Source organism: Schistocerca serialis, chromosome 8 (genome assembly GCF_023864345.2).
Source record: "Schistocerca serialis cubense isolate TAMUIC-IGC-003099 chromosome 8, iqSchSeri2.2, whole genome shotgun sequence".
In the NCBI taxonomy this organism is placed as follows: Eukaryota; Metazoa; Arthropoda; class Insecta; order Orthoptera; family Acrididae; genus Schistocerca; species Schistocerca serialis.
In genome coordinates this window covers 473,087,509-473,112,208 of record NC_064645.1, presented here as the reverse complement: position 1 = coordinate 473,112,208, position 24,700 = coordinate 473,087,509, and the positions used below count along the sequence as shown (strand labels likewise).

The 24,700-nt window shown below is 40.6% G+C and overlaps 1 protein-coding gene across 1 annotated transcript in view; it reads right to left on the bottom strand.

The window, feature by feature from the left end:
• Positions 1 to 24,700, bottom strand: part of LOC126416545 (N-acetyltransferase eco) — a 63,547-nt gene that overhangs the window by 26,461 nt on the left and 12,386 nt on the right. The window contains exon 2 of the mRNA XM_050084289.1: positions 8,808 to 9,962. Within this exon, the coding sequence (XP_049940246.1) occupies positions 8,808 to 9,928 (1,121 nt within the window). The 5' untranslated portion in view covers positions 9,929 to 9,962. The remainder of the gene's footprint in view (positions 1 to 8,807; positions 9,963 to 24,700) is intronic.

Here is a 24,700-nt window from a genome sequence, read left to right as displayed (position 1 = left end):
AAATGCTCAAATACACAACTGTGTTCAAAAATTTGAAATGGCCAGGAATCGAACCTAAGAATGTCCAAAAGAACAAACACATAATAGTAGTATCTAAGTCTTTACAGCATTAACAATATCTGCAGTGTTAACACACACTAGGTCCTCCCTCTAGGGAGAACCACGCAAGATAATGCGAGCGATGAGGAGAGTGGCCACGGAAGCTCTGTGTCAGTAGTGAGTGACAAGTTGGGAATATGGGTCTGACAAAAAGTGTGCTCAAATAGCCGGAAGTGGTTAAGATAACAAATTCCATAAATGGGAAACCCAGGTGTGAGTCCTGGTCCATCACAAATTTTCATTTGTCATAATTGAGTATTTCTATGCCCTCATGCAGGTGATAATGGTATTTCTCTTGCATCATTTCTTATACCCTTTTGTTAGTATAATTAGTTAAAATTATAAAACTGAAATGAGAACTCTTCAGACACAATCAGACAGAAGAACTTAAAAATTTGGCAAGGAGAGCTCAGGGGAGCTATCGAAAAATCCTCAAAACATAATTCCACTTGGTATTGGTTTCATCATAGCAAATCTTGAAAGGACTATTATTAGCACGAACTCTGTCAAGCTCTTTGTAAGCAGAGAGAGGGTCAATCTAAAATGAGTAATTATTTGCAAATCTGTTGCACTACACTCTCCCTGAACTACAAAAGCAAAAACAGCAAAAAAGGACTTTTTAGCACATTAGTCACGTTAGGTGTAGGAAAACGTATACACATTTCTACACTTTGAGTCATTCTAGTTAGAGATAAAAAGGCAGATGCCCATACTTTTACTATAGTCAAGCCACAGCTATGGCTCACCTTACATTAGTTTATTTAGGTAATATTAGGAAAAGGATAAAATTGCTGCACACCGTAAAGGCGGTATGTTGAGAAGCAGATAGGCAGAACGAAAAGATCTGGCCAAAACCTTCTTCAGAAAAAACACCCACACCCACAAAGGCACATCTCATCCACACGTGTCTCTGAAGTAGGGCAGGGAAGGGAAATGAACAGCAGAATATGTGTGGGGGGACATTTCAACCTGAATTTGCATGGTTTTATTTATGGAATGTCTGCCACTTGTGGGTTGAAATACAACATGTATTTTCCACTTAATAGTAGTATAACAATTACTTGGGTGCCTTTTGTTGTGTAAATCCTGAGACAATTTAAGACCACAGCAGACGACTGAAGTTCAAACAATCTTCGCCAAAGGAAAAAATTTATATATATTTGGAGTTTTCTGTTTGCAGATGATTAACATGTGAGTGTGTGACACTGGGCCTACAATGATCAATATAATTAAGTTTTATTACACAGTAGTATCTGAGGCTGTAGTGAAACCCGTCAGCATTTATGTCATTAAGTAACTCGCTTTAACTTCTAGAAGAAGACTGATATCGGTATCACTACCAACTCAAGAAGTGTCTTTTACTTTTAACCATATTTCACTTGCAATAATGTATGGTCTAAAATGCACTGAACAGTAAGCTACTGGCAGCTTTTCTTTTTCATTAAAAGATCTGAAAAATCAAGTCATATGGTCGAGACATGAGGCCTATTCTCAATGACCAAAACCAGTAATGAAAATAAGTAGTTCATTACTAAGTTACACCACCACATCGAGAGGGGGAGACAGTTTTTTTAAAAAACAAGTTCAATCATCAACACTGGTTGGTAAACATTAAGGAATTTAGGGGGTTGGGTTGGGTTGATTTGGGAAGGAGACCAAACTGCAAGGTCATCAGTCTCATAGGATTAGGGAAGGATGGGGAAGGAAGTCTGCTGTGCCCTTTCAAAGGAACCATCCAGGCATTTGCCTGAAGCAATTGAGGGAAATCACAGAAAACCTAAATCAGGATGGCCGGACGCAGGATTGAACCATTGTCCTCCCGAATGCAAGTCCAGTGTGCTAACCACTGCGCCACCTCACTCAAGGAATTAGGGAACCAACATGAAAACCAGCTATATTTTTTCCTATAGAAAGTAAAATATTTACAGGAAGCTCCCGACTAACTGGGTTAGTGCATATCCGAGATTATACGGATAATACAAAATACAAGTTTCTAATGGAAACTGCTGTTTACTGTATTTATAAAGCAAGCTACATGTAACATTTAAAGCCTACTGCATTACTCGCTAGAAACTGACAACTCATTTACAGAAGCACATTGTTTTGTTTTACTGTATGTTTTCGTCCACCTTTCTTGGTAACTGTTCCAATTCTCTTACAAGTCAAACCATCAGAATATTTAGACAAATTTTGTTTTGTATTTTGAAATTTCAACATTTCAGTGCCTTGCTGTTCACGACAACAGGATATTTGATCATCTCGTCTTCACTCTCTCTATCACAAACACTTTGCTCATAGGAATCACTATTTAACAACACAGAGATTTTTTGTTTATACATCTTCACAACCAGAAATTTGTTTTGACAAGGTAACAAGAGTAGCAGTATCACATTCGAACCTCGAAAGTCACTTTCCATGAAAGTGTCGCATTTCTCTTCCATGAGCTAGCTATTGTCGTCATCACATTGCAGAATCCTTATGAATACTGTGGACTGCATTGAATACGTTCAGGGATTTTATGAAACTGGGAACGGCTGAACCTTCTTGCACACGCTAATTTGGTGAGATTTAACCATACATGTTTCACAGCCACAATTAAAACTTGATCCACTGGCTGCATGAATGACTTAACACAAGTTGTAAAGTGTCTCACAAAAATCATTTTGCCACCCAAAACAAGCATGTCTTCTGAAAAACAAAGTATGCTGTCTAATAAAAGAACAGTTCTTTCAGGTAAACCTTTCCCTTGCAAAAACATGCACATAGCAGGAACAAATATAGAACAGAACCAGTTTCTGAAGTTAGTGGTGGCCATTCAGACTCCTTAGTGATGCACATAACATATTTCAAATGTATTCTGTTGGTAACATGTGTGACACTAACAAGGCAAGCCTAGAAACTGTGCCCACACTTGGAACCTATCTGATGTGATGTACTGTGCTCCTTATACACATTGCGACACAGTAGAGAAATTCTGTGTCAACTCCAAGACTGCAGTCAATAGAAGATTTCATCAAATTTGTGCAGCGTGCTGCAGCTTCATTCCCATGAGTGCTAGAGGAATGAATTCACCATGAAACCTGTAGATCTCTTACACAAGCTCCAATGCTTAAATTTAATGTTTCCCACACAGAATGTTTCACATCACAGCTATAGACTTAATTTTTATTTTTCGATGCTAATACTCTTTTTAGTACAGTGTTCTAAATTTATTATACAGGGTGATTATAATCAAAGCTGAACTTTCAAAATGCTGTAGAAATAACACCACTGCTCAGAATAACATCAAATTGCAATGGAATATGATCGGAGAAGGGGGAAAACATACAGCAGAAGAAAAAAAGTAGTGTGAAAATTGATCAACAGGTGGTGCTGTTTGTGTCAAGAGTATGTAATGAAAACAACTGTCATGTGCATGACCCACTGAAGTTGATAAAAGCACACCTTGTATGCTGTTTTTCCTCCCTTCGCATCTGCGATGTTCGCCATGACTGTGCTTGTAAAGCTGTATTACAAGAATGAGGACTGTCAACACATCGCTCTGCAGAAGTTCCAGACACTGAAGGGTTTGAAAAAAGGCGCTGGTCCAATAACTGCAGTGGGTCTCAAGAAAATGATTCGGAAATTCAAAAAGACAGGTTCTTCTAATGTGCAACCTGGTAGGGTGAGGAAATTAACTGTTTCAACGTCACTGAAAGCAGTGGCCACAGCAATGTAGGATGAGACGAGTGGTGGTGTGCAAACATGTAGTGCACCGAGAACTGCCCGAACATCAGACATTTCTGTGAGCACGGTGCTTAAAATCCTACGAAACATCCTTCTCTGCTACCCGTTCGAAATTAACCATGTTCACGAGTTGCTTCCTGTTAACTTGCCAGCAAGGGAGACTTTCACTTCAGAATTTCTCGCTCACGTTGAAGTGGACAATGATTGGGCGTGGAAGATTTTGTGAACAGACGAAGCCCACTTCCATCTGACAGGGTATGTCAATACACAGAACTGTCTAATATGGGCAATGGAAAATCCACACGCAAATCAACTAGTACCACTTCATCCTGGAAAGGTCACTGTCTGGTGCGGGTTTACGGCATTGTTTATCATAGGGCCATATTTTTTCGAAGAGACAGGTGCTTCCCGTCCTGTTACCTGTACTGTCACCGGTAAGCGCTATGAGTGTCTTTTGTGCAACCATGTAATTCCAGCTCTCCAACAGTGTGGATGGGATCATTTTTATGGAGGATTGCACACCTCCGCACATTGCAAATTCAGTTAGGCAGCTGCTGGAGCCATTTCCGAAATGCTAGAATTATCAGCCATGATTTCCCAACCGCCTTCCTTCCGGATCACCTGATCTTAATTCGTGTGAGTTCTGACAGTGCAGCTAGCTGAAAGATGATGTGTTCAGTGTTCCGACAGCAAAGTTAGCTGCACTGAAGGCACGCACTGCGCAACACATTCTAAACATGACCCCAGAAACATTTTCATCAGTTGTGCAAAATAGTGGACAGTATATCGAACATTTTACGCCAGTCATGTGGAAATTAATAATCCGATTTGACTTTGACTGACGATTTTTATGTGGTTTTTGGCCTCAGGACAATTAAAAACCGATGTGATTGATGCTATTTATGCGGTTTTTGGCCCCAGGACAATTAAAATTAGTGATGCTTTTTATGTGGTTTTTGGCCTGAGGACAACTAAAAACCCATTTTCCCATCCATTGTGAAATGACCTTGCCGTGATGGATGGGCTTACGTAACTAACAGTATCACACCTGTACACCCGTGCACACTGAGTGGTACAATTCGTTTAACGTCAAATGTACACCTTCGGCATTGTTGTACAATTCATTTGTCATTTGTAGTTGACCGCAATTAAATTAGGATGCTTACAGTGCCATCTATTGCTACATTTTGTGACTATTTATTTTTCTTCTGCCATACGTTTTCCCCCTTCTCTGACAATATTCCGTTGCAATTTGATGTCATTCTGACACGTGGTGTTATTTCTACAGTGGTTTGAAAGTTTAACTTTAATTATAATCATGTTTTACATTAACTGTGTGTAATACTTCACATACTATCTCTTTTCTTAAACAAGTTTTTGGTTTGTGATAAGTAGTTAATAGCAGGAGATGAAAATTTGTACTGTTCTAATAAATATTATTAATCTAAGCTGTAATAAGATTGAAAACTGTGTACGAATGTATAGTATCTGTAACAACAGTCAAGTACTTTCAGTCTGGAAAGTCACTGCTAATGTGTTGGGTGCTAGGAAGAGTGTCGGCCACAACAGAATATGCAGTATATGTTTGTGATGAAGGGACTGTGGTAGCACTTGTTGGACTCGTGTACCTTAGCGTGGACAGAATGCTGCAGTGGACACACTAAACTGCTTCTTTGTCAACCGGCAGAGGTCCAGGTAGCTGGTAACATGTTATGGTTTGAGGTATACTCATAATCCAGATTGATTGACTGTAACTTCAATACTGCCAAGTTACGGTAATATGTTACCTCTGCATTGATACAGGACAGAGACTAGCTTTGGACTGTAAACTTGCCACTCATTTCCTTTACACAAAATTCTAAATAATACATCCATTAGTAACATGAAAAAGTAAAACACATTTAATTACACTGATTTATCCATTGCACAAATATTTTCTCTATCCTGATAAGTCACTTTAAATTTAACACCTACCAGAGTAGTACACCATATTTAACTATCATATAAAATGTAGCTAAATCCACCAGAAAAATGAATAAAATTGCAAAAATATTTTGTGCTGCATTGTACCGTGCAGCTATCTGGATAGGAAATGAAACATAACACTGCACTACCACTGCTGACCACCAACTGTTATAAATAAATTGAAATGTTTTGTACCTGCCGTGTTCATGTATGTGGATCCACAAGTGTTGCTTGAATGTACACTGTTCTTATTTAAACTATGTTCTACATCCTTGCCCCGAAAGTTTTCCTTGAGTTACCTCAGATATTTGGGTATTATTCAGGTAGTAGATAAAATTCCAATGTTCGAGATCAGTTCAAAGAATTCCGGAACTTAGTCCACAACTTTTTTTATGCTTACCTTTTACTTATTATGCATGGTGTCCTTCGAAATACTCTCTTCCACAACTGATACACCGCTACCAAAGCCATTTCCACTTCCGGCAGCAGTCTTGGTATGCCTCTTGCTGGATCGCACGAAGTGCATCCATTAATTTTCTTTCATCTCATTTATCGTTGTAAATATTCATTCTTCCAATGGGGTTTTAAAGTTTGGAAATAAAAAAAAATAATAAAAAAGACCACAGGGGCCAGGTCTGGAGAGTATGGAGGATAAAGCAGCATAGCAATTTCGATTTTTGTGCAATAGCCATGCACCAACAGCAATGAACGTGCAGGTGCTTTATCATGATGCAAGAGCCATGAATTGTCTTGCTACATGCTGTGTCACAATTTAAAGACGTGATGCAACTAAAATGCTACATTCTTTTGCAATCTCCGACAGTCAGACTTTAATTGGCATGTGCAATTTTGTTGACGTTCCTGATATGAGCATTGTCGGTAGACGTCGAAGGGCATCCTGAATGAAGGTCTTTGTTACCTTCCTTCTGGCCATTTTTAAACCATGTGAAGCAATCTTAACACGGAGTACGGTGTAAGAACTCATCACCATAGGCTTCCTGCATCATTTGATGTGTGTCTGTAAAGGTTTTCTCGAGTTTCATGCAAAATTTAATACAGATGCATTGCTCCTCTAACTCTGTCCTCTTGCAATTCGTGAACTCTGCGGCACAATGTACTACTCAATACAGCACTAAACAATACCTAAGTCATACAACAAAGGAACTTCCAGCAGTTACACATTAAACACATGCATCTGTAGGGCTGCCAATCACATTTCGCTCCAACACACCACTGTCGCGAAATTACAAATATTTTGGAATTTTCTGAACAGACCTCGTATACTGAATGTGTTTGGTAATATAGTCTATGCTTATTTGATTAATCATACTCACAACCAGTCTTATAGCCAATCATTGGAACCTGTCAGCCTTTTAAGTAGTACATCAAACTATAAGCTGTGTCACTACGCTGCAGAGATATTTTTATTTCGACATCAACTTGTGCCAATGGTTCCCTCTACTATGAATGCAGTATAGTTTCACATAGTAATTTATGATCCTGTTTTAAGTTAGACAGACAATATGTGTTCCATAGTTAGCAACCAATTTTTATAATTGAAACTTGGGTTGCACCTAATACGAAAACAGTCAATCAATCACAAATCAGAAGTAGACCTACTTTGCAGAATGAATTGAGAAGCAGCCATAGAAACAACAGTCCATCCATCAACAACCCCCAAGTAGCTGATAAATGTAATAGAACCTAGGTGCAATAGCTGTACCAGATTATGCACAGTAACTTGTTTGCACTTCCTCACATCCTCAATGACAAAACCATGACCTTAATTCTCAAATACATGACATTCCACCCCTGCATGCAACTGTAGGCTCAAGTGTTTGCCTATTTCGTAATAAATATAGCTTTACAAAGTCTACAGTTAAGTCACAAACAGCTGATTTCCAAGTGACAATTTGAATATACAAGATGATAACAGTCATTATTTACAACTGTCACACAGATGAATACATCCATCCTTTAAAAATATTGTTATTGCATTCACCAACAAAGAAGAATATATTTCAATGAGTAAAATTTCAATGGTCATTGAGCAATTTTTTAAATTGCCTTATTTGACTGAACAAGACAATTTGAAGTATAAAACACAAACTTACAAACTATCTGTATAGCCTCCACAAAGCTTTCCTATATGATGGTGTCGGCACGAAGTTCAACCGTTTATATTCAAATTTTGTTCGAAAATGATACAGGCTGTGTCAGAAACTTGTTAAAGAAAATTCACAAAACAATGTATAAGAGAGGATCAGAAAGTAACACACAATTTTTTTCTCCCCTGGTATTGCAGTGAATGTTGCAACTTCACGACGATGTAGTTTGAAGTTTGCACCACAGATGATATTTTGTTTTCGTGTGCAGCTCTAGCGAGAGAAGCCTGAACTATGAAATAGACATGCCGTGCACGTTACTGTCATCAATTTGTGAAGAGTAGCAAAGTGTAGTTTTATGCCTGTGGACCAAAGGGAACAAACAGAGTGAAATCCACAGGAAAATAGGTGGCATGTATGGGTATGGCTACCCAGACCATAGCAATTACTCCAGATAGTGTGCATTCTTCTAAGAGGGCCGTGTGAACCTTTATGATTCACCACATTGCAGGCAGAGTCCCATGAAGAAATTCTTGGCCAGCTAATGCTTTGCAACAGATGAAGAAGTGAAATCAGCAGTCCACCGATGGCTGTACTCACAACAAAATGGACTTCTACGAGCAGGGCATATTTAAACTGGTCCCATGATGGGAGAAATGTGTTGAGAACATTGGTGAGTATGTAGAAAACTAGGTAAGAGGCGTATTTGTGGTTTTTGTTTTGTTACCAATTAAAACATTTTGGTAATGAAATTATTGTGTGTTGCTTTTTGACCTTCCCTCATACTTCTAGGATGGTGAATTGAGACATACAAGCAAGCTGGTGAAATTTCTGTTCACGTCTGTTCTCTTAATTTGAGAAAATAGAATAATACTCGGTAAAATAAACAATCTAAATTTTATCAGTACTTACTTCACATTGTTCTCCATTGTCACTGTTGCCTTCTTGCTGATATGCAATGTTCGATTGGTCTTAAAAAATTTCTTTGTAGGATCTGGAGGAGGAGTTGGAATTTTTTTAGGAGATGGTATCTTTTTTGTGGGAGTAATTTGTGAACTCTGTGAAGCTGTGCTGGGGGCTCCCCTTAGTAGCTGTTGTGAACCCTGCTTCACCAACGGAGTATCAGAGAGAGCTTTAATTCTGTCACTTGGCATAATTTTTGGTATCTTCGGGAATGGTTTTATTGTCACACTTTTTTTCTTAGGTTTAGGTTTTTTAATACCATGTCTTACACCTACATTTATTTCTCCAAGCCTCATTCTCTTTGATAGTTTTGCTTTCTTTGCTTTTGGCTTATTCGAACTTGTGCTGCGGTGTCTTTTTGTAGTTTCTATACTTGACGAGCGACTTCTTTTAACGCCTCCAAAGAAAGTAAACTTATTACTTGCGATATTATTTTCAGTAATTGTGGATTCTTTGTTATTGATTTCTGCTCTGGTTGATTTATAGAATGATGTGGGTTGAATGAAAAGATCAGAATTTCTAGTTTTACTTGTTGAGACCTCATTTTCTTTATTGTCACTGCTCAGGTACTTCACTGATTTTATTTGTTTAACAGGTACTTCCACTTCACCACTATTGCTACTACCATTTATGTCAGACTTGTTTTTGTCAAGGATCATTGGTTGCACTGCAGAGACATCCGCTCTCTCACAATCTAAAACTTTTACTTTTGGTGAACATTTCTTATCTGATTTTGACGAATGTCTTAGGGAGAGTGAATTGAGAAATGAGTCAAACCTGGACATTCGGGAGGGCATATTGTCATCCAGAAATTTACTTGGTGAAGAAAGCAGAGAGCCACTAATTTTCGGAGGTGTATCCAGTATCCAACGTGGAGAGTGGGGAGGAGAGCTATATCGATCAGGAGACGAGTAAGCTGACACATCTGACCTCTTGCTGGGAGTGAATGCAGAGGGACTATTTCCAGGATTTTTTGGGGTTTCCAGTTGCCTTCTACTAGAGGGTGTTTGTGAATTGAAAATAATCCGCCGCCGCAGTGACCTGGGCGGTGTGATTTCAACAGCATCCATTCTTCAAGTGTAGTACTTCAAAAAGTCACAAAACCTGAAAAAGGAAACAGAAAAGAAAAAGCATAACAAAACACAGAAAGTTACTCAAAGAATACACACAAATTTAAATCCTAAGTGTAATGAGTGTAACTTTGAACAATAACAATCTTAGACATTAATGCTAACTGACAATTTTTATTCATCTTACATATTAAAGAAATAATAGCCAACAAAAATACCTCATACCTATATTGTATTGACTAGTTATTAACAATACCAGAGAAGGAAAGTTGCAACTCCCCATATAGCCGAGATGCTCAGTCATGATAGGCATGACAAAAAGATTCACACAATTATAGCTTTCAGCCATTAAAGCCTTTGTCAGCAGTACACACACACACACACACACACACACACACACACACACACACACACACGCGCGCGCGCGCGCGCGCGCGCGCGCAGCTAGCACACACATCTGCAGTCTCAGAGAGAGTGTGGTTTCAGCTCTCTGAGACTGCAGACGTGCGTGTTAGTTGCGTTTGCATTAGTGTGTGTGCGCGCGCGTGTGTCTACTGCTGACAAAGGCTTTAATGGCTGAAAGCTATAATCGTGTGAATCTTTTTGTTGTGCCTATCGCGACTCAGCATCTCTGCTATATGGTGAGTAGCAACATTCCTTCTCTGGTATTGATACACTCCATCCTGGATTTTCCATTGTTTAACTAGTTATTAAGTCAGCAAAGAAAAAGTACACAATATTAAATAATTTCATTTTCAATTTAGTCATGACTTTCAATGTTACCCCTCCCTTAGCCTACAAAGACATCACATGCTGCACCACCAAACTTTGTCACACAGGATTACGAATTCACAAAACAACAGCAATTTTAATCAAAGTGACACAAAATTATCTTTCCATAGTGTCAAATTATCCACTAGCCATTTATTTTAAGTCGTTTCATGCAAGATATTTGGATCAGATGCATAATCACTCAGTAAGGCTATAGGTGCAAATCCACAGTGTACTATACTACCAAAGACAATGAAAGCACATTTAAAAACTTGAAAAGTTGCTCAATTCATATAAAATAAATTGTGGTGGCTATAGCCTACATTTAGGTACTCTACAACACTTCTTTAACCAAAAAACTGACACTTCTATATTCACACATACAACAAAGCAATGAATAAAACAAATATTACAAAAGCTCAGGCAACAGAAGTAAACACAGAAACCCATTAATACCTGCTGAATACTACTGGAAAGTATGGACCTTTCTGACATAAAATTTCTAACCCCTATTAGCACCGCACCTATCTAACTTGGTGCCAAAGTGAATCCATTTTCTGAATAAAATTTTAGAACAAATCTGATGAATAGGGTTTTTTCATATAACTCATCAGTATGATTATTAGTCATTTATTCTCTTTATCAACGAGTCAGGAGAAGAATATTGTGAGTAATACAGGCAAACAGAGCTGTGACAATGTCACAAGATATTACTTACATACGACAGTGATAGATTACTAATAAAATAAGACATAGGACACAGACACTTTAAGAGAGGGCAGCAGGAGGAATAGTGCAGATCAAGGTTCCCACATATCTACAGCCCCCCCCCCCCCCCCTTTCCTCTGTACAGACAACACAAGAGGATATCAAAAGAGGAAAAGTCATTCAAGTATAGTGTGTTTGATAAAGATAAATAACACATGAATAGATTTCAAATATAAAGAGGTAAGATTTGGAATTTAAGCCACGGGATGGGTGGAAATTCTCTTAAATCATTCTGGGATATGACTTTAGGTAAGTCGTGTCTCCCCCCCCCCCCCCTTCACCGCCTTGTACATTGCCTACTAAAAATGAGTAATTTGGGAAGTTAAAATGCTGTCTCCCTGCACTATAGCATCAGCTATGATATGTGGCAATGACATCAATAATTTCTCTACTGTGTAGATCAGATGACTCTCGACATGGCTCAAGATTGGTTGGTTTAAAAGGGGGGTGGGGGGGGGGGGGGGGGTGGCGGGTGGGAGGAAGGTTGAACCAAACTGCTGGGTCATCGGTCCCTCGTTAAAATTAAAATAATTACACAAGGGTGGGAGTAAAATAATCAAGACATACAAAAAACAGCTGGAAGAAAGGAGAAAACCACAAGAATGACAAGGGCAACAAACACTAAAACAGGGGAAAACGCAACATCTTGGGCGCCACCGAACCGTAAACCAGACACCCACAGTCAAGGAAGGATCGAACAAGGGCTCTGTAGAGCTGCAGCAACGTAGAGCGCTCTGCACCCCAGCTGGTGCTGCTCAGGCAGCGGAGGGCATTGTGGTGCTGTCAGCACTTCCACTTAAGCGGACGAAGGTGAGGTAGCCAAGTCAATTTGTCATCGAAAACCAGTCCTAAGAATCGATATGTCTCCACTACAGTGAGTGGATCGTAAAGTTATGGTTCTGGATGAACTGTGCAACGCCACTAAAAATAGAGACACTCAATACGGTGTCCTGCGGAACGCCACCCTCCTGAATACGGGGGGAACTATGGGAGACACCAACTTTAACATGGAAAGTATGGAACGACAGGAAGTTTTGGATAAAAATCGGGAGAGGGTCTGGAAACCCCACTCGTACAATGTGGCATACGTGGAGAGTTAACGGCGCAGGCATCAGCAGAGCAATCCCTTTGTGGTCAGGGGGCTACAACCAACAGGGTACATGGCGGCCCCACTACAATGGACTGGCTACCGTGCTGGATATCAGGCACAAACAAGCTAAGAAGTCCCTTACAGTTGACAGCGCAGATAGCGATACTGCACAGAGGATGGAGGAAAATGCATGCAGGAGGGTGACCTCGCCCAATAGCTGGAGAATGAGCAGATACTCACCAAGCAGTGGCAGAACACACAAACAAAAGACTGTTGTAATTGGCAAGATTTCAGAGCCAGTAGCTCCTCCTCCTGCCTGAAGGAGGAGCCACTAGCTCCGAAAACTTGCCAGTAGATTTTCTATCTATCCAATTAAATAATTTTGTCAATAATTGATTGTTTTTGTTGTTAGATTAGAAAATATGTACTTTTTAGGTCCAAATGATCAATAATGCGGAGATCCTCCAGGATGTAGAACATGTCAGAAGAACAATAATACACAATAGATATTTACAATGAAAAAAAATACTAGTATGCTAATGTAGCTTCCACAGATCCAAAGTAGAATTATCATGGATGCAGAATGAGTCAAAAAACTTTTGAACAAATTTTCATTCATGAGGTAATGAACATTGAATAGAAGAATCATTTTATAACACTTATTTACAATGATCACTTCTGCATTCAATTTGTACTAATATTCACATTATTTTTCAATATTACCTCTTTTTACAGCTGCTGGATAAGTAACTGAAAGTGTCTGATCCTGAATGATGGACAACTTTCTGGACCAAAGAAAGTGACTTTACATCTTTGTGAAGATTATTCTTATTTCTAGTGTTCATTCCATGAACGGAACTGCTCATTTGAAAAAGATATAAATTTTTAATGACAAATTTCACTAAGGAAAAATACATTGGGAAGCAGTAGTTTTATCAATGGTCCACTAAACAGGCCTCTGCAGCATGTTCTTGGATTCACACCACAAATAATTTTTACCCAGAAGACATTACAGAAGTAAACACCCTTGTATCCTCTTTGACAACATTCGCATTGCAAATAGAGATTGGCTGAGGCACTTCAGCAGTTCTATAGGCAGTGTAGTTCCTGCACACTACATCAGACAGCATTTGTCTCTCTCCCCAACTGTACATTACTATTCCCTTTCCCATCCCCTCCAGATTGCTGCTTACATCCATGTGTAACTGATGAAAGGTCGTTAATGTACACAAAAAAAAAAACCAAGGTCCATAAAATGGAAGCTACATGTAATTAGTTTCCAGTTGGATGATGCTTGAGAGCTAAATTCACGTCCCTTACCTAATGACTGATATTGTGATTCATACAGTCAAAATACCTTTGACAGATCACAAAACGTACAAGTAGCCTGTAGTTTATGGTCTAGGCTACAGCTTCTCCTTGAAAGGAGCAAAGCAACTGCCTCTACTTCTTGGTGGAAGCTATTGTTCGGAATTAATTTGGTCAGATGCCTTCCAAATTTTGTAAGATGGAATTTTGACTGGCAGCACAGCCATTGTGAAAGCTTCTTTAGGTAATGTATCCAAAGAGTCAGGGCCCAGGAAGCTGATGTGGCATGGTATTCAGAGCTTTTTGGAAGTCTAGCAAAACTCTGAAAAGCAGACCTAACACATGAGTGGGGGTATCAGTATAAGGCTATGTAGTCATGGAGGATCAAACACAACCTATAGCAATGAATATTAAGGTTTATGAGATACTTGATGCCACACTGAAGGTCTTTTGTACTATCAGGGGTTGGATGCTGATGCACTGGAAAATGGTCCAGTAACAAGGGCGTTCTGGTCTAAAAAAATCTTAACTGCATAACCAATTAAGACTTTAGAGGTGAAATACCTGCTTCTATAAGGAGACTATCAACAAGGCTCATCCAAAGAGCTCCACTTGCAAGGTTGACTCCACTATGGTGGGTAGGGTCTAGTAGGCTTAAAACAGAAGGTGCTACTGACATGTACATGATACATCCTTGTCTAACCAAGAACTAACAGGTGGCAAAATTTTACTGGAACTTGTTGATCTGCTCCCCATGACGTGTTTCTAAGGAGCTGTGGGGAATCTAATTTCTGCACACAGAGTGTATCGAGCTGCTTTGTGTGCAATAACGTCACCTTGTGATCAAAGTCTACCACTTCCAGCTGTAGGTTATCCAGTTACAATTCAGAGTGAAGGAGGTCACGTCTGTAATTCTGCCAACGCATCTGACCACAGATCATGTAGGCAAAAACTATGTCAACGATTTTGGGCCCACACCTCACATGTTCTGAACTGCCATTTATCAACCAAATCCTACCGAGCATATTGCTGCAGAGTTATAAAACAGACAGAAGTCACTGATATACAAGGGTGATGATCCATCTAGTTATGCAACAGTGGCAATTCTGTCCACGGTAATTACAAAGCAGGTAGCATTCAACACTGAACCTATGGACATGTTGATTAATAAGAGCCACTGCAACCGTAATTCCGAACTGGGCAGGTTTCAATGTCTGTACTATGATACTTTCTGTCCATCGAGTAGGAGAAACTGTCTTGCCAAATCTTGTTAACTTTCACTAGGATAATGTTTTTGCTGTTATCACTAATGTAGTGAAACTTTTTGTTGTTAATTGTATGTGGGCCTGGGGAAGTAGTAGTGCCCTGTTGAATTCCCAGTCCAAAAAAAGGAGCATTACAGATTTATCTGGTGGGTGTTAAAATACAGAATACTACATTTTGTTATGATGTATAAAGGGGCATTCAAATGAAACCTGAGGCATTAGTGTAAAGTAACGGTAACGATTTTATTAACTCACAAATGTAGTTATACACAGTAAACACACTCAAAAATAGTCGCCGACACTGTTGGCACATTTACCCCATTGCAACACTATCTGGTCGATTCCATCCTTGAAGCTAGTAGGCTGCTGTCAGATACAGACCTGCACCCAGTCACACATTTCGTCGACCGTTGCGAATCGATGTCCGCGAATAGCATGTTTTAGAGGTCCAAACACATGAAAGTCATATGGTGAAAGATCGGGACTGTACGGTGGATGTTCCAGTGTTGCCTTCACCGCATTGGCCGTGTGTGGGTGGGCATTATCATGCAGGAGGATAACGCCACTGGACAACATGCCTCTGCGTTTCAACTTGATGGCTTGTCTAAGGTTCTGTAAAGTGGCTTCATAATGCTGGAATGCTGGGCATTGATGGCAGTTCCCCATTCCAGGAACTCGACAAGCAGTGGGCCCTTGTGGTCAAAAAAAAAGGACATCATGACCTTACCAGAAATGGCGTGCACAGCCTTCAATTTCTTTGGAGGTGGTGAAGTCACATGTTTACACTGCTTGCTCTGACACTTGCTTTCTGGTTTAAAATGGTGGCACCATGTTCCATAACCTGTGACAATACACAGCCGTATTCCTCCTCATGATAACGTTGCAGATGACTCAGACAGCGTCATTCGAGTATTGTGCTGTTCAGCAGTCAGTTGGCGGGGAATCAACTGCGCACAGATTTTTTGAAAGTTCAAGTGTCGATGCAGTATGCTAACACCCAGTAACCGATGGATCTTGTCCACAGTCATTCTGCTGTTGTCCAAGACTAAAACATTCACTACCGCAACCATTTCCGATGTGATAACACAATCAGCATCGTTTTCCAGCGACTCGCGCCCCTCAAGGAATCGTTTGCGCCATTCCACAGCACCTGAACTACTCAGACTGTACTCACCATACACAGCCTTTATCCATCGATACATTTCACAGCCTCCAACTCCCCCTGTCACCAAAAATCAAATCACTCCTTGTTGTTCCTGCTCACTCCACTACGTGTTCAGGGATAACTTGTGTGACCTTCTCTTTGGCGTGAAACCACACTGGCGCTATGCAACATCAAACAGAGCGCAAGCGTCAGTCTCTCTAGCAATACATGCCACCATACACACAGTTATGTGTGTGTCACACTAAGTGCAAGGCAAAAGTAGGCGCACTGACCAGGTTTTATTTGAGTGAACCTCATTGATGTGACTGAGTAAATTTTGGGTAAAAAATGTCTGTAGTTGACATTTCGGCACGGTATGTCACCAGTAATTCAGTTATATCAAAAAGATTCATACAAAGTATTACTGGTAATAAAATTTTAGGTATTGCAGATGTGTGTGAATGTCTGTCGATACATTGCATTTGCATGTATGTTCACTGAAGTGACATGTTGTTCCCAACAATCCTGTTATTTTGTTGTTTGGCAAAATAAAGAGTTTTTGCTCATAAATATTTATATCAAACTGTATTATTAGCAAAGCCGTGTTTCCTTTCCCACTGGAATTCTCTTTGGCTACTTCTGATGGCCTCAGCTACTTCTCAAGATCACCATGCTAATGTAGGATAATGAATTATGTGCTGTGCGAATGATCATAGCAGTTATTTCTTGCACTATCTTCTCACATTCTTTCCTTGGGATATTACGAATAAGCTTTAAGAGGATTATCCACCCCCATCAGGGTGTTTGCAATTTTAATCCCAGAAGGATCTGAGCTTTTCCACTAATGGCTAGCACCCAAACATCCACAGCTGAATAAATCCATACAGGAAAATGATCACTAGTTCACTACCAACTGACCACTGAACAGTGAGCTCATAAAAATCCTTCTGCTGAACTGAAATGTAGCTAGCCTTCCCTTTCAAAGAAGTGTGGTCTGTGAGAACCATGTTCAATGTAAACGGAACCCTGGAGCAATCATTCACAGTTGCACATGGCATATTAAATGCATTAAATTCCCAAGATTGAGGAAGAGGTGGATGAGCTGCCTAAGAAGAACCACAGAGCCCCTATCTGACAATGGTATGTATAAAGAGCACACTGTTCTTTTCTGTAACTCATAGATAACGACAGTAACTGCTAGTTACACGATGGTGGAGAGACCCCACAGATGGTAGGCACCAAGGTTTTCATAAGAATAAAAAATACCAGCCTGAATTACAATTTATTTTCTTTCTGTTGGTAGTGACCAATTTCTGTTACAGCAAGCGTCATCAGACAAGATGCTGACATAATTCTTGGTAGTACATAATAGCTCTGAGCAATAGCTCCCCACGTGGTCTGGTTAAATTCGTGTCTGGCGACAGTTATGACCGAAACTGGTCACCACCCATAGACCAAAAATAAACTGATTTAAACCAGTAGTTCTTATCCTTCTATTAAGAAAAATGACATACTGCTAAAACTGCTTCCCAATGTTTTCCTCTTCATGGAGACCGCAGGCCCCTAGGATGGGAGAATTGCCTTCTTTACAATGTTTCCTTTAGATTATGGCATAATGGTCTTGTCTGCACAGGGAGATTAGATTCTTCCACATAAGCCATGCATTCATCCATAAGACAAGCCACTTTAATGGTAATAAGCTTCTCCCATTCAGTGATGAACATAAGATGATCGAGGCTGGTCTCCTTGGGCTTAACAGCACAAGACGTATCTGAATGGCAATAACACTCCAGGTGAGCTGAATGCCCCTTTATCTCTCAAAGAGACCATCACTTGTTTGGCTGGCAGGTCAGCAACAATGATGCACTATGTCAATTGTGTGCCAAAAGGGACCTTTCAAGATGATGATGATTATAATGATGATGATAATAATAATAATAATAACAATGAGCGTATGGCATTGGTGGCCGGGAGATCCCTCGCGGGGCGGTTCGGCCGCCGCTCCACAAGTTCTTTAACGCCACTATGGCGACTTGTGAGTGAATGAGGATGAAATGATGCCTTTCAAGATCTTACCTGGACATGGAGTTGGCAGACCGTGACAGAGACTGGCAAACTACGTATTCTTCTGGAACGGTTTGCTATGTCAAGAGTGTCATTTATAGTTCAGGAAAAGGGAGAAGACAGTTACAGACAACAGAATCTGACATGCCTAGAGCAAATCTTGCATGACTGCAAGAGGAAGAGGGGATAAGGATAGGTATCTACAGTGGGACATTCCTATTATGCCCGATGTGAGGCACTGCAATATCTGCTGGTGGCACAGGCTTTCATGGCCAATACTTATGATATTGCTGGGTATTTGTTTTACTAACAGACTGTAGCCCAAGGCGTAATTCTCTGGCTTGTGAGGATGCAGGTACTTTGACAACACAGATTTTTCTGAGTTCCAAGAGAAACTTCATTTTGGCATTTGTGCATCAGATCTATGATCGCACATAGTCAGCACTGCTCCGAGAGCGGATCCATTACGTGCGACGCAACCTTCCCTGCAACAAGCTTCACAGAATATGTTGGCACAACTCTGCACTCTTAGGCAGCAGTCTGATGATGTGAACTAACCGTTGCATGGATACACATGAACAGCTAACCTTCTGAGCTTGTTCTAATACAGAACTGCTTTCTGAATCATTAAAAGCATCCGAGGTCTCCAGCACTGGACAACAAATTGCTGGGCAGACAATTGTGCCTTGGACATGGCCCAATGCCCATAAAACAAATATCAGCAATACCACATAAAAATTTCTCAGTTTACTTGCCATGTTAAATTCGGATAAAACTACAAGCTTTCAATGATTGCCTCGATCAATGTCATAAGGGACAAAGACTCAATGTCATGAATTGGCGAGGCTTCTAGTTTTATAGCTACAGGACGTCATCTGATTGGCTGAATTAGATCATGATGACAACGAGGAATGGCACATTCTGAGTTTGGATTACATCATGATGACAACAAGGAATGGCACATTCTGAGGTGATGCCTCTACGTCCACAGATTTTTTCTGCACTCTCGATCCAGCATTGCTTGCAGCTCCACCCCTCTCATCATGTGGTAAACTGCAATCAATTTTCCCCAGTGCTTTTTCTTTATCAAGTGGACACTTAAGTGGATTGCTAAGTGCATAGCTGGTGTGCCTATTTAAGTTGTTTCCACAAACTAATTTCAACTGCTTCACAGAGTCCCAATAGGTCAATGCATGAACCAGCATATTCTTGTTTGTTAAATGTGGTGCTTATTTAACACGCTGTGTACTACAACTTCTGATTAATCCAAATACCTGTGTTTAAGATAACGCTGGGGTAATTGCTGCAGCACAGAATGAAAGCCACACTGTGTTGGTCCTCTCAGCTTGTTTGAAGAGAGTTGCATCTTTGTTTCCTCAATAGTATTGATCTAATATCACTGTCAGAATACCCATTCCTTCTGAACACCGTCATCAGGTGGTCAGCCTCAGAGCAGGGATGGTCCATGTCCAACTACAATCATGCCCCTGTGTAGAAAGGTGCTCTTCTAAGCTGGACTTTGAAAGCTACGCCCACTGAAATACAGATCTGTAGCATCGGTTTTCTGTACACAGAGTGGCAGAGTCATCGATTCAATTTCTGTTCGACCAACAGATCTAAGAAAGGTAACTTCCTGTCTCCGCCACGACCACAGTAAATCAAATGTTATGATGTCAACCAGTCAAATGATCAATGAACTGCTGCAGAATCTCAGTGATGTACAGCAAGATTAAAAATGTATCGTAAACATATCTGCAGAAGCAGCATGGCCCGTTCTTCAAAATCTTCCATGAAACAATTAGCTGAGGCTTTACCAACTCTCAACCAAACTGTCACCTTCCAAACTAACCTGGACCTCGCGCAAAGTCTGTCACCACAACCTCTTCATTTTTTTTGTATCACATTCGCCAATTCACAAACAAACTGTTCCTTTCATTTTTTGTCCTGTCCCCCCCATTCGTTGGCTTTGCAAAATAACAACAAAACTGTGAGTACATAAAACAAAAGGTGATGTGACAGAAGCCACTGACATTGTCAGGCTCCAGCTCTCGGTTGTGGTATGAGTACATCTGCAGAGCGCAAGGTAAGTGCGTATCCACTTGCTGTTGGCTACGGTCAGTCACATTCAGGCTTCTGCCTTGGGGTGTAGTGGTGGCAGAGAATCTGGTGCATTGCACTGATACTCCCCAGATGTCATTTGTTTTTGCCCACGGGTTCTGCTTCTAAGGCACATCCTAGTGCACCTGTTGCGGTGGATCCACGTTCACAGCAGGATGAGTGGTGGCTGGTAACGCATTTGCATGGCTCGAGGTGGAGGGCCTATGAGAAGACTGGCTGCCTTGCCTCGCCCTTCCACACTGTGAGTGAACAGGTGGCCGCTCCTTCAGCAGGGTCCAAGCAGGCACGGGGAGGAGTTTACTGTCTACAGGAAGCTCCAATGTTAGGCGCGCTATGAGGCCCATTAGGCAGATAGCGCTTGGGGCTGGAAAGAAAGCAAATGTGCATTCGTTACGTCTGCAAGGAGGTGGGGGGGGGGGGGGGGGGCTCATCCGATATGCCTGTGGGTATTAACTGAGCACGGTGCAGTTGTGGCTCATGTCAGCACCAACAAAGCCTGTTGCTTGGGTTCTGAGACGATCCTCAGATCGTAGTACCGGTGACTGGTGGAGATGGTGAAGACTGCTGGCCTTGTGCACAGGGTGCAAGCAGAGCTCACAATCTGCAGCATTGTTCCCACAGTTGACTATAGTCCTTTGCTTTGGAGCCGAGTGGAAGGTCTCACCCAAAGGCTTCGTCGACTGTGATGGTCTTGGTTGCAGATTTCTAGACCTGCATTATCATGTGGGGATTTGTAGGACTCCTTGATAGGTCAGAGGTGCACTACACAAAGGAAGCAGCTACTCGGGTAGCAGAATACTTGTGGAGTGCAAATAAGGGTTTTTTAGGCTAGGCAGTAGTTTGAAGAGCTTCAATAAACAATCGCCAGTCGATTCACAGCATGGGAAGTCACACAATGTTCAGAATAAAGACACTTCGACTTTCACAATTTTATCAGGAAACTGTTGAAGTATTCGTAATAAAGTTCTCGTGCTCAAATTATCCTTGGGGCAGAGAGCTGGCTGAAACATGAAGTGCAAAGTTCAAAGACATTTAGCGAGGTGTGGAATGCATATTGGAAAGACAGATTAGAGCCCATGGGAGGGGGAGTGTTCATTGCAATTGACAAAAATACTGTCTCTATTGACAGGGTGTATACGGGGACAGTGGGAAAAATTCCCAGATTTCCCAGTTAAAAATACACTTTCTCCCTGATGAAAACACACTATTTCCGTGTTATTAAGGGACAGTATATATTCCCTTGGAACTGAAAAACTTATCAATCCTTTGAATGGTTATATTTTTTTTATACACGGGCAAAGAATTTTCCGGTATTTTATAAAACGAAGTCAGGGAAAAATAATTCCTTTTGGAAACATTTTTGATGTGCAGCAACATGTACGCTGCATATTTTCGTATTATGAAAGTATAAATTCGAATTCCACCAAACACCGCATGTTACTTTCCGAACCACTGTAATCGAGACTGCGATCTCGCCAGCCGATAACAGCAGATATTCAGACCCCAAGACGTGATGTAGTCAGTTAATAGCAACATCACTGTTAAGTAGTGCGGATACACAAACAGGAAAAGTTAATGTTTTAAATTGATATAAATAGTGTTGCTACAAGAAAAGCAAAGCTTTCACATATAATATTGGTCTCTAAGGTTAATAAGATGCAAGAGAAATAAAATGCAAGAGAAGCTAAGCTTCCACACGTTATTTTTTGCGTGTGTTACACTTTAAGGCATACCACATAAATGTGCCAGTAAAATTTTTTACCTAAGTCCAGTGACTTGTCCTCAAAGTTTTCCACAAATAAATTAGCTACCGCAGAGGAGAGAGAGCTTCCCATAGCACATGCTCATGACATGAATGTCTGATCTTCTGGGCTTGAAATACTTCTAAATGGCTCGTCATCAAACGCTCTGATTTAAGAAACTCATCGTACATTCTCGCACATAGTTCAACTTGCGTAAAAGGAAATTTACTTTGAAAGTAACACTTTTCAAACCACCATTCGCAATATTTTCCCGCAACCTGTCAGAAATAGGTTCGTTTCAGTAGCCGGCAGAGAGTGCCAGATAACAGGCGCCACCACACTTTGCCAGCTGCTATGATGCAGGAAGCTTGTGTATTCGTACGTGTAAAACGTTATTCATAAAAGAAAACAAAGACATCAGAGGATACTCCAAGAGCATCGGAATTTCGTGAACCATACTAAAATGACAGATTTAAAGTGCATACTTAAAGAGCACAGTCGTATGTCTAGATTCCCAATGACGAAGGCCTTGATCTGATATTAAGCTTTTCAGTGTGGGTTCCAGTATGTAAATTTTCTTGGAGTACCAGTACTGTATTAACTCAATTTTGATTCTTTATTATGGCATAATGCCATATGTGCTAGAAGATGAAAACGTACACTTGAAATGCAGTGAGCAGTTGAAATTAACCAATAGTGTGGAACTAAGCACTTAGTTTCAAACACATTGACTGCCTCAGCGTAAAAGATCAATGAAAACCAAATTTCTTAAGCAAACAGGCAAAAATAACTTCATTGTTCTACAAGGCAATCAATGCATGGCTGTCAGAAAAGCGGAAATAAAATAAAATCTGAAACTAATAACATATATTAGTCTTCCGTAATTATGTGAATGTATTTTAATTCACTTGATAGCTCCCAGCCACAGAAATCCGTTTTGTTTTCATTTGATGTAAGAGCAGTAAACGAAGATGAAACAGCAAAATCACTAAATGTAAACACAGGTCACGTGGAGACCACACACTTCCCCACTATAACTCAAGACTGCTCTGCGCATCAGCCTTGGATCTACGATATTTCCGAACCGGGAGGAGCCACGTGAACTGTGACAAGGCGCCTCAGACTGCACGGCTACCCCGCGTGGCTTATGATTCATTCAGAAATCAACTTGCAGAGTGTGTTCAAAAACCGACCGGATGCACATCAAAATCATATGAGTAATCGATATGACCAACGTGCACTGGGTGCTAGGCACTTTGTGAAACAAGGTTTTTTTCTCCTCGAGAATATGAATTTGGCCCCTCCCCCTCTCTCATAGATCCAGGCCTGCTGCGCATGCGAGAATCTGGCAGCTTGGGCGCAGGGGTAAAAATTTTCCCGGTTGCATCTAGCTGCTTGCTGCGACTGCTTACACAGCCAACGTCCACATTTCTGTAGGCAGAAACGGGAGAAGGTACTACTCATACGCCACTTAACTGCACATGCGCACGAGCCCGCTCTTAACTGCTAAAACGAACCTAATGTAAACAGTTGCGACGTCATGATCATAGGAGGCAATTTGTTGTTGTGAAGTATTGCACAGTCTTCCTAAAGCCTTTGACACATTTTGCTGTTGGCAAACGCTTGTGTGAACATTGTGTTTTGTTGCTGTATATGGCACATTTCCTTTGCAATTTATATTTTCGTTTTTGTTTTTTTTTCCCTTGTTCACGTTTTATTGTTGCAGTATTATTCTGCAGTAGCGGGATACAGTAATATCCTTTGTTAGAGTATCAATTCTTATCAGTCAAAATTACAAAAATTTAACTGAAAACTAAAACAACGAAAAATTCCCGGAATTCTAAAAAATGCCCAGGCTTTTCCCGGTTTTCTCCCAGATGAAAAAATCCCCGAGTTCTTCCCAGATCTCCCAGTTGTCCCGGGTCGAAGTTGAGTGTGACAGTGAAGTCATCTGGTCACAAATAATAGGTGTAGGTGAAACTAATTTAATTGTTGAATGTTTTTACTGTCCACCCGAATCAGCTGTGACAGTTCCAGAGACATTCATTCAAAGAAAGGCTACGGTCAATAGCGCATAAATACCCAGATCATGCACCACTAGTTGGAGACGACTTTAACCTGCCGAATATAGACTGGGATCTCTGTGGATTCACTGCAAGGGTTACAGACAGACCATTATGCAAAACACTTTTGAAGACGTTTTCTGAAACTTATTTTGAACAGCTAGCTTGGGAGCCCACACACATGGGTATACCTTAGATCTTTCAGCTACAAACAGACTGACCTTATCAACAATGTCAGTATAGAAACAGGGATTGGCGATCATGATGTCATTATAGCAGCTATGATTATGAAAGTTACTAAATCAGTCCAGGTGCGAGGAGAGTGTTTCTGCTAGGTTCAGCAGATAACCAGTTATTAACATCTCACTTAGCAAATTGGTATCACATAGTTCTAATAAGATGGATGTAGAGAAATTATGGGCAAAGTTTAAGCAGGTTG